A 12,025-nucleotide genomic window follows, 5' to 3' on the forward strand; every position below is an offset into this window, starting at 1 on the left:
TTAAAATTCATAAAGTTCTATTATTGAAATGGAATAGAATTAGTATTTATTTCATAATTTATGAAAAGTTACATTAATATCAATTTCCAAGAAGGTGGAATGGAATTGAAATAAAATATGTGAGAATAATATTAAAACCGTTCTCGAGGCGGAAAGCCGGGAGCCAGACAAATCCGAGTCGCAGAAGCTACAACGATTTATAATTCATAGCAACCAATTGCTTTCCCCTTAGTTGTCACTTTGAATTACTCCTGGCCCACATAATATTTCCCTTAACGAGTACGTACACAGAGCACGAAGATAAACAAATTTAGCACGGTCGGTAATGTTGTTTGCCTGTACGTGTTTACAGGCGCCAACAATAACTCGGACAATCTGAGCACGCTGGCCATGGTGTTCATCCTGGTAGGCGTTGTGAAGGCCGTCTTCATTTCTTTCGCCATGTTGGCCGTCTGCTACAGGTACATCAAAGCGTTCCGTGGTCGTGACTATAGTAACGTGCAGTGATGTATGCGCTGTGTCCTGTACATACGCTTTCGTATGTGATCCTGTGTACACTCTCGTTTGTTTTGACATGCTGTATACTGTACATATTATATTATTTATACACACATATATTGTGGTATTATTTAGTAAGGGCGTAATGGTAAGCTGACTCCTAGGCTTTAGTTTGTACGATCGCCGCGGGCGGCATCACAGTGTTTGCTTATTCACGGCTAAGTATTTCCTCCAACACGACATTTAGAAACCCCGTGGAACGGCACTGATGTTTAGAAGTTACCACTCTTTCCTCTTGTTACTGTACTGTTTTTATAAGACAGTTAAATGCTTATTAATAGACAGTCTAATATTTCACTTTATCTTTCACCTGCAGTAGTTTATTAGCTCCTACATTTATGTTGTTACATACATTTACTTACATTTCTTAGGGCATTCCCTTCTTTTTGTAAAAAAAACAGTACCAAACAGCACACGACCTCACGACACATACAATCGATTGTATCATCTTTGAAGTATTTTTTCAATTATTAAATTGCCATTTGGATTTCGAGTATTGTTAGTGTAATTTCAAATTCAATTGCAGACCGACACAAATAAGATTGCATTTCTGACTCAAGTATAGCGTAGTAGTCTAGGCAGATTCCGAAAAGTTACTGTTGGTGACATTATCTTGATAACTCGGAAATAACTACAGAGGAATACTTTAAATGGCGAGTACAATAACAGGCTAATTTGCTGACAAAGTATCTTATCAGGAAAAAAAAGTTATTAACAATTTAATCGTGAAAATTTTTTAGTAATTTTCTTTAAATAACTCAGCGGGATGACTTTGTACGAAAAAATGCTTAGGATATGATTTTGTTCGTAATAAAAATAGTTACAAAATGGTGGTGGTCCGATTACGAAATTTGCAATAACAAAGCCGTGAGATTGAAAAAACGGTATAAAACGTCAATTTCTTAAAGTTGCTGTAAAAATGTCAATTATAAACAAAAAGTGATAAAACTTTCGAAAACTATAGTTCAATATATATACAATAATGACGCTAAAGCCGAAAATCAGGAGAGCAAAACTTTTTGTTCTGTAAGGTGTTATACATTCATCGGCATCTGAAACTCGAAACTTTGCCAAATTTGATTGAAGTTTTGCTGACACTTGAAATTTGGTATACACATAGTGTATATATGCAGAAACCTAAAGCAATTTGCAAAATTCAATTGTCTTCATTTTTGCAGCTTTGGTAAGGTTTTATACGTCACCGTTTTTTTAATTTTTGGATAAATATATATGTATATTTATCAAATATTCCATGAACGTTAGATTAACCAGCACAATTACCTACAATTAAAAAAAAATGTAATTTTCATCGTTTAGATCCTAAGCTGCTTAACATTTTGCACCTGTTAGCCGTAGTCGTACATTATTCAACATATCAACATAAAACAAAATCGTACGTGTGGGGTAAACCTTTAACTTTTCATTTTCGAGCGCGAGCTCCGCTCTTCGGCGCTTGTATCTTGTATACTATTAGAAATATGCAACAGTAAATTTAAACAATTGTTTACTTAAAGTTAAAGGTTTACCCCACACGTACGTTTTTGTTTTATTATGTTGATATGTTGAATAATGTACTAGTATGGCTAATAGGCGCAAAATGTTAAGTAGCTTAGGATCTAAACGATGAAAATATTTTCGTTTTTAAATTGTAGGTAATTGTGCTGGCTAATCTACCATAACGGAATATTTTATAAATATACATAAATATACGTCCAAAAATTAAAAAAAAACGGTGACGTATAAAACTAGGGTGACGTATAAAACCTTACCAAAACTGCAAAAATGAAGATAATTGAATTTTGCAAATTGCTTTAGGTTTCTGCATATTTACACTATGTGTGTACAAAATTTCAAGTGTGAGCAAAACTTCAATCAAATTTGGCAAAGTTTCGAGTTTCAGATGCCGATGAATGTATAACACATTATAGAACAAAAAGTTTTGCTCTCCTGATTTTCGGCTTTAGCATTATTATTGTACATATATTGAACTATAGTTTTCGAAAGTTTTATCACTTTTTGTTTATAATTGACATTTTTACAGCAACTTTAAAAAATTGACGTTTTATACCGCTTTTTTCAATCTCACGGCTTTGTTATTGAAAATTTCGTAATCGGACCACCGCCATTTTGTAGCTATTTTTATTACGAATGAAATCATGTCCTAAACATTTTTTCGTACAAAGTCATCCCGCCGAGTTATTTAAAGAAAACTACTAAAAAAAATTTTTTTCACGATTAAATTGTTAATAACTTTTTTCCTGATAAAATACTTTGTCAGCAAATTACCCTGTTATTGTACTCATCATTTAAAGTAGACCTGTGTAGTTATTTCCGGGTTATCAAGGTTTGACACAGGCATTTCGGTCGAAGGAATAAGACGTACCTAGTCTACGTCGCGGCGATTTGGAATAGCGGCGTTTCTCTTGCTTGTTTAATCTACATTATTTTTTTTTCGAATTATGGGTGTATAAGCCATTAACATGAAGATAGTGTAAAAAACAAGTCATTTTAAAAAGACTCTAAATAGTGTGTCCACTGATGATGGTGTGAAGAGCGAAAACTTTTCATTTTATGAGGAAAAAGTCATACTGTTTAAAAAATGTTGGTTCTATTAAATGAAGAAAAATGTAGTCTTAATTGGGCAAACTTATACGGGGATGCTTATTAAGAAGTTATTATAAAAGTAATATTAATTTTGTCTCTAGAACTCAATAATACACTGAGAGAATTTCTTTGCTACGGTTAGTAAAAATCCATTAACCGTAGCAAAATAACTGCATTAAATAAGCGCCAAGTGAGTTGCCTTCTTACCATAAGAAAAACTACTTTGCTCGAAGGAACTCAGTAAGTAGACAGTTCTGCTATAATCTCTTGGCTACCTCAAGCAAGTCGACTCATTAACCCCAAGCAACTCAACTCATTAACCCCAAACTAGTCAACTCATTAACCCCAAGCGAGTCCTCATTAACCCCAAGCGAGTCAACTCATTAACTGCAAGTGAATCAACTCCGTATTTACTAGTAAGCTTTTGTATTCAGCCTGCATTGTGTGCACGTAATCACGCGTGCATATAAGTACTATTACATACCTATACACAAATACCCAAATTTCTGGCGGTTGTTAGACAACTGAAAACTGACTCAATATTCGATCACAAAACATCTATTTAGTATAAAAGACCCAACGACTAACAATTGACGAACGTATATCCCGTGTAACATGTTACAGCAAAATGGCGAAACTTCTAATTTCTGTATGGGCGAAACCATGGTCAGCATAATGTTAATCGCGCATGCACACTGAGCCGAATTCCGGTTTATTCTGGATATTATTAAGTGAGGCCTCAGTTACAGTAAGTGAGTCCTAATTTGCTACAAATAAGGACTGATTAACCCCAACTGGATCAATTCTAAAAAAGTACATTCACTTACCCGAGCAAAGCAACTCACTTGGGACAGCTAGACAGTCGACTAAAATAAAATTCCAACTGAACTATCATATAGCCACAAGACTTTTTTTGTTGCGGTAGCAAACACGTTTCAGCAAAACGTACTTACTTGTGGCAGCATGAATTTTTTTCTGTGACAGCAAAAATTTTACCTACTATAGCTAAAATATCTTAGCAAAGCTCCTTGGTGGATTTCTTTCAGTGTACACTATGCCAATTAAGAAACGCATAAATAGGTTTCTTTTTCTCCAACATTTAGCATTTGTACATATCGTCTTATTGGCGATACAAATTCCTGCACGGAAATTTGGTATTTTGGAAATAATGATCCCGTTTGGTTAAAAAATTATCTCTAACGTATTTGTATTTCTTAAATATTAAGTAGACCTTCTCAGAAAAAAATAATTTTCTGTGCATATAAAGTATACAAAATATCAAACAATTTCATTAGACAAACTTCTTGATTGTTCAGGATTTAAATTTATTTTCATATTCTCTTTTTGTCGAGTTCTGGATGCTATAGGTATATCATCCCCATTACCACATAAAAGTTTTTTTGCAACTTTACGATACTACATTTTACTTTCTTGAGAACTCTGGCTGCTATTCAAATGTGGGTGTCATTAGAAAGTCAGTTATATGTTGTTTGGAAAGATATGTTAATTAGATTACGGTTTTTTTTTTTTTGGAAAAGAAAAGGACGCATATTTGTTATACCTTAATACGTACCTATTTGTCTTTTTGTAAATGAGATAAGTCGTTTTAGTGTTGGGGCCCACTTTCGCACCCTGACCAACCACCGATTCTGGGCACCAAAAACCCTGTCTTCCACCTGTACCTGCCATGACGGCATGAAAGCCGTGATCCAAGGACTTGGGTTAGTAATACGCGAAATAAAGCTTCATTTGGCCTGATATCTTTGAAATTGACGGAGAATCTACTAGAGATGATGAAACTAGAAGCCAGATATAGACTATGTTCCTTGCATCAAACAATCGAACTACTGCGTAGTGTCGTTATTGGAGTTATGGGGTTATAGGGTTATGGGGTTAGGGGGTCGGGCGATTATAGGATTAAATATATTCTGTTTATAAAGCCTGGATATATTCCGTGATCAGGGATCAAGTCAAACTACTGAGTAACGTGGTTATTGGAATTATCGGTTATGGGCTTATGGACTTGTACGTTATACGGCTATGGGGTTAGGAGGTTTGAGGTTGATTGTATAGGATTATGGGGTTATTTTGGGTGTATAGCTCCCTTTACAGGACAGTTGTGTGTAATAGGACTTGACAGCTTGGGTTATGAGGTGATATGATTGTATGGGTAAAAGCTGACATAATGGGGTTAAATGAATCACTGATTCGGATTCAGCGACTCTGAAAACATATGGTAGTCTGACCTTCAGACTCGACAATCATTTTTTTGTGTGGCTGTGTTATCTTCGAATTCTAATTTTGAATAACTTTTCTTAATAAAATAGCAGCCTCTATATGTTAGCCCACTTAAAACAACATTCTAACAAAACCAGAATAACTTCTTTCACAAAATAAAAAAGTTTTCTTTCTTTTTAACTCCATCCGTGGTACTGTAAATGTAAAAAATCTGTAAGGAATTACCATTTGCTTATCGAATAACGAAATGTATTATTGAAAAGGTTTTATTTATAAGAGTATACGCTAAGTTCTTTCGCTCATAATATTTATGTGCAATTTGAAATCTGGGTAACTTATTCGTTTAATTTAAAATTCCGCCATAATTTTTAAATTCTGCAATTTTTTAAATTCAACCAATCAACTGCTCTGATTTCAGATTATAATCCGACGTTCAAGAGCAAAATAATTCGCCTATAATAAAACCTCATTTTTATTACTGCTCAACGATATTAATCACAGCTAATGAAAGTGATTCAAATATATTGTGTTACAAAATAAATGCATACAGAATTCCTTTTAGGCTACTCAAGATATAGGAATATAGTAAGTATACAAAAGACTTTACGCTGATTGCCTATTTTTTGCATAAATATTTATCATATAATCCTCAATTGATGTGATGTACACATAATTGTAATACATCTAAATCAAATCAATAATAATCTAGGCATTGTTTATACAAATTCACAGTCAACAAAAAAAATCTTTTTGATAAGGGAATAATGGAATACAGTAAACTGCCTCAAAATATAATAAATTTTAATACAATATATTTAATTGTAATTTAAATCAGTCTTAATTTTTTTCCTTATTCTAGACTAAATTTCAGTATTGTTATATGGTAATTTTATATTTTTACTGGGTTGTCAATGCGTTTTCGAAAATACGCTTTTAATTAAAACGATTCAAAAAAATTAAGTTCTAAAAACGGATATTTTCAATGAGTGTCAGTCAAATGTAGAACAAAAGCAATCATAATTAATTATTGTTAATTTAATAATTTTAAATTTTAATTATTTGGAATTTTCCAATAACGAAACATATTAGCATTTTTAATTTTACTGCCTATAAAATAATAGAATCCCCCCCAAGAATAATTTTGTTACATGTGATCATTAGGATCAAAAAAGTTAATTTAAATCATTCCGTCTTATTCTGATTCAATCTTTATTATTACTGACATTATCACTTTAATATTAATATCTACAGGGCGAATCAGAACTTATTCAAAAAACAACTCTGGGTTACAAATACAATCTTGTAAAGAAAAAATCGAAAAAGGGAAGTTCGAAAATGATTTAAAAATACAATGCTGCACAGCACTGGAAACTGGTCTACCGTAAAACCTGACCTGACACAATGCGACCGTCACGGCAGCAATGATAAAAACGGACAAAAACTTGAAAGAATTTCGCAAGGAAAAGAATAAATAGAATTTTATAGCACCTATTCAGCAAATTCAACTGATTTTGCCGCTATTGTTGTTATTAATTAATTAAATTAATTTGTGGTTTTAAATAATAAAATAATTTGACATACCTGATGTTACAACAACTGTTCAAAATTTTGTCCACCGATGTGTAAACACATTTTAGTCCGTCTTACTCAGTTTCTACGAAATAACATATATGCTGTCTTATTTCACCATAACACAAATGCTTCACCATAATACAAATGTTTTCTTACTTCACCATAAATTAAAACGATATCCATAAACTCCGAATTGCTATACACGCAAGCCATTTTTGACACTAACTACTAAAAAACTATTGTAAACACTGCCAACGACGACTGTAAAATCGGATTTCAGTATTCGGAGTCGCTAAGGCCACGTGGCTCTCCAGGTGTATTGCGAATGACGCTAGTTGTCCAGCTATGTACTGGTTGAAAGTACTACAACTTCAATATTTTTTTTCTCTGAAACTATAAGGATTTTACAAACAATTTTTTTACAATATTGACTCCACTTCTCGTGCCGCATCTATTCCGATTTTTTTTTTTTGGGTAAGTTGTGAAATACCCTGTATAATAAATGGTTATGTTTTAAGTAAAAAAAAAAATAAAGGAATAAATTCGTGAATATTTTGCATATGCCGAAGTTTTGATTGTTATTACCTAAGTAAGCCTCAGGGCACTACATAGATATTATTTAGGCATAAAAGACATTAGTCAGTATTTAGGTTTATTTTACTAGAAACATTATCCAAGATATTATTGAATAGCGTAGAGGAAAAAAAATTGAATTCTTAGACGTATATTTTCCTCTAACATTAAAAAAAATATTTATAAAAATATATATTATAATTACTTATACATTTAATGAAAATAATGTGGTAACATCTAACGCGTCAAAGGTCATCTAATAAACAATCGACAGAAACAACTATACTAATTAAAAAAATAAATAAATAAAATTTACGACAACCGCACAGTTTTCCTTTTATTCTTGATAAATTTAAACCTAGCTTGATCCAACATGTAAGTAGATAGATTTTAGCATAATTTCACGCAATACAATAAACTGTTACAATCTAATGATGTATTATGTCACCACTTCACAAATTAACAATGTTCCCACCTATGGATGAATTAAACAGTACAATATATTCTGCGACAATCAATCAAACTTGTTCCTGACAATGACGGCAATTTGCAATTTGAAGCGAAATAAATCTATGTATGAATAAATTTCCCTTAGTTCTTTCATTTTATGTTCAAAACACAAATATAACTAAAATATATTTTCCAAATATGCCAGGTGAAGATAACTTGAAATTAATCAGATTTATAATAATATTCCAATAAATTTAAAAATGACTTACTTTAATTTAAATATATGCGTGAAATTATTCAAGATTCAATGGCTGTATTTTGCGAATTTGAGGAGTGAAGAAAATTTACTCAAAATCATTTGTTGTATGATGGTCGAACTTAAATCATAAAAACTTTTAAAAGGCAATACCCAACTGTGGGACAACAATATTACAGTACGACGTATCCTGCATTTGATAGTAATATAGTTGAAGTAATTTGAAAATAAAAACTAGGTGGACAAAAAGGTGTCTAAATTGATTCTATCACTAACTTTTTGTTTTTTGGTTATATTACGTCGACCTATTTATGTTACAATGGCTAAACACCGACGTCAGGAGACCAGCAACCTCCAACCTGGAAATTTTGCCGAACCCCCATTTTGTCGTAGGGCACGGATCTTTTAAGTCCCTAACATTGCTTAGACAAGGGGCCAACGGTTTTACCTTTCCGAGTGATGGTATATGGATATACAAACCTCGCCTAAATTTGTATAGCTTTTGTGAATACACCTACATACAGGCCGCTAAAAGATGAACGAGCATCGCGAGCCTTCCCCCGATGATCTTCCGTACAAGTAGTAACCGCGATGAGCGTTGGTTGACTTTTCGTATCAGTGACATGAATGCCAAATCGCTGGGCGCTTGCCCTATCACAAACTTCAAACGATTTCCACTTCTGTGTCATAGTAATGGATGACATCTTGTCCAAGTATTCAACTTAGTACTCTCAGTTGGTATATTTTCTTATTGTATTCAGTAACAGTATCAAAATTTACATTCATGTACATCGTCACTAAAAAAAATGTCCTCCTGTCCGTAAAGACTGACAGGAATGATAAAATTAAAGCAGCTTATATAACAAAATATTTAGAAAATTGGTATATACCAAAGATTAGAACTTTTAAAAAATAAAGTAATTATTTTCTTTCTCTTCTCATAATTTTTAAATGTTCAACAAGTTAATAATTAAACTGGAGTAGATATTAAATTTCAAAAATAAAAGCTTCGAAGCCTTCTCTTCTTCGAGTCTCTTTCGATGCGGCGTATAAATGTACCCAGCACCCCTAAACATACGCTCGGTAGGAACACTCATTAGTGGTATAACTAAATATTGCTTTGCTATAGGAAATAGAAGCCCAAGCGTTCCAAGGACACTACCATTATAATAAATTTTTGTAATGGTTGAATAATTCCGGTTAAATAAACAGAAATAATCGTATATATTTTGTGTTGGTGACTTAATATCCAGAACCACTACGAATGTATGCATGCGAATTGCGCTGCCAATCAGTTGCCAAATTTTAGTGAACATTTGAAAACTGAACATTCGCTTTTGGATTCCCATTCGCATTCGCGAATGCCTAAAAACTGACATTCGTTACATCACTAGTATACCAATGCAGTCTATATCGTATTTATTTGTATCGTATCGTAGCGTATTTAAAATTTGTTACGGTTTAGGATGCAAAACCTATCATTTAGAGTTTAGTAGCTCCTCTAATTTTGAAAATATAGTCATTGAAATTCTTAAAAGCGTCACTCCGTACGTATTTTTACAGTTACAGTAAATTACAACGGATAACTGAATATAAGGTTAGTTAATTTGGCAAAAACATAGGGGTCAGCTGCCAGGTAAATCGGCCGGTTTCGGCCGAAAGATTTAGCGCCCATAGAAAATTGTCTTACTGGTGCTTTCTTCTCTCTCTTCGCCTGTAAATTGATGCATGCGATGACTGCGTTGTGGCGTGGACCCGATGCTACTGCGCCACTGGTGCCGCCATCCCACGACAACATGCTGCTATGGACCTACAGAGGACTATCACGGGTCGAACACGATATTTCTCGTGGGTACTCTCATGTCGGTGGTAGGGGGTGTGTTCGTTGTGTTTGCAACTATGGCCCTTTGCTACAGGTCAGTCGTAGTACACAAAAACTTCTCGCTCTGTCTCAGGTTAGTGAGCAGGCCATTCCAGGTAGCGATCCACGTTCTCAGCATCCGCTATAAGCTTCTTCAGTTACGTTGCGATGTGTCCGTACAAAAACTACTATTTCTCGATTTTTCAGTTGCCTTCTAAGCTCTATAGATGCCTGTAGCTCTATTGAAATTTCAGCTCTTAAAAGACTCGAATACCATTTCGTAAATTATTCGACATCCATTTCATGGCACATTTAATATATTTAAACTTTTAACATCAGTTAAGCATGTCCATAAAAAGCTTTTAAGCTTGTAAATGCGATATATAGCTTTTATTTATACAAACACTAATAAAAAGAAATGAATAGATATTGTGTATCTTAGGAATTACATATAATGACCAGGTGACGTCAAAATAATATTAACAATTCATATAGAGTTCTGTCATACAGCCACTAGTCTTTGTTATTGAATTACGAGCCTCTAAAATTAAAAAGTGAAAACTTATTTTCATTTGTAACTTCGAAACTACGCATATGAATACGCTTTATTGTTGATAGTTTGTGTATGTATTTTCTTTTTGACGTTATAAATGAATCTGCATTACTCTTTTAACGTCAGCAACACCCAAGTAATACAATATAATTGAAATATCTGTATATATAAAAATATTTACAGTTTCGTCTTCCAATATTTCGAAGACATTAGTTCTCCATCAGAAAAATCGATTTTAGATAACAATCTCTGTGCAGTATTTTTTCACAATAAATGATCAAATCATATAGAGATATTCTTATCAATAAAGTACTGGCTGAAAACCATTTGTAAGCAAAGCTTGCACGCATTGTACGTGAAAAGTATACAGACAGCTCCTATAACACACGCCACAGTGTAGCATTTAGAGCACCCACTACACGAGTAACGTCGCGAGTACTGCGACTCGGATTTTCCTCAACAATGTGTAAAATGTCTCTCTCTCTATTTAAGACAAGTTTTGCTTTTATGTTTTCGGAATTTTCATTTCCAAAACGAGCCATTATTGAATTTAAAAAAACGCGTGAAATGCGATTAAATTATGTGACGTTTACGAAGAAAAAAATATGTCATTCACCACAAAACAATATCTACCTGTCAAGCCAACTTTATTTTGGCGAAATATGTTTCAAAATTTTTAAAATAAATTTTGGTTGTAAAATATTCTTACCGAATCCCCCACGTCCTTGAATTAATGTCCGGAAATTTACCTCAATCACGCATTTTTCTAGAAAATGCGTTCCTTCGGAAAAATTTTCGAAAATAGATCAAGCACTAGGGAGATTATAAGTGAATATTTTCTTTTTGTCGTTATTTTCCTCCTAATGTTAGACTATACTCAGTGATTAACATTCACAGGGAGACGATTACAATATGCGGATACTAAAAATAAGTTCAAACAATTTGCTAATAGACCAGGCAAGTTAGACAATAAATCAGAATTTTTTTTCTGATGAACCGATCGAGTTACGGTTTTCGGCATTGTCTTCGGAAAAATATCAGGAAAAAAGTCTATCTATTACATTTTGGGGCTGGATCGAAACTGCATTGCGGGTGCATAAAGTGCATCTTGGAGTGCATCAATTTTTCCGAATTTTCTAAAAATGGTAAAAATTGACCAAAAGTTGTAGAAATTTGGTTTTCGGGGTCGGAGATTCCGAATCTGACCCTGAAAAATATGCCCTACGGCTCTGGAGCCCCCAGGGGGGCAAGGGGGGGGGGCTTCTGTAAAACATCGAATAGCTGAGTAATTGCCCTCTTAATTTCCACTCGAGGGTTTTTGGGATCGGGGATTTCAATTCTGATACTGAAAAGTATGCGC

The 12,025-nt window shown here is 33.6% G+C and overlaps 1 protein-coding gene across 1 annotated transcript in view; it reads left to right on the top strand.

Moving 5' to 3' along the window:
- LOC108915307 (disintegrin and metalloproteinase domain-containing protein 11) overlaps positions 1-12,025 on the top strand; it is a gene marked incomplete at its 5' end in the record, with an annotated part of 192,688 nt that overhangs the window by 117,316 nt on the left and 63,347 nt on the right. The window contains one exon of the mRNA XM_018721299.1: positions 10,068-10,206. Coding sequence (XP_018576815.1) covers positions 10,068-10,206 — 139 coding nt within the window. The remainder of the gene's footprint in view (positions 1-10,067; positions 10,207-12,025) is intronic.

This window comes from Anoplophora glabripennis, unplaced genomic scaffold, assembly GCF_000390285.2.
Source record: "Anoplophora glabripennis isolate ALB-LARVAE unplaced genomic scaffold, Agla_2.0 scaffold774, whole genome shotgun sequence".
Classification (NCBI taxonomy): Eukaryota; Metazoa; Arthropoda; class Insecta; order Coleoptera; family Cerambycidae; genus Anoplophora; species Anoplophora glabripennis.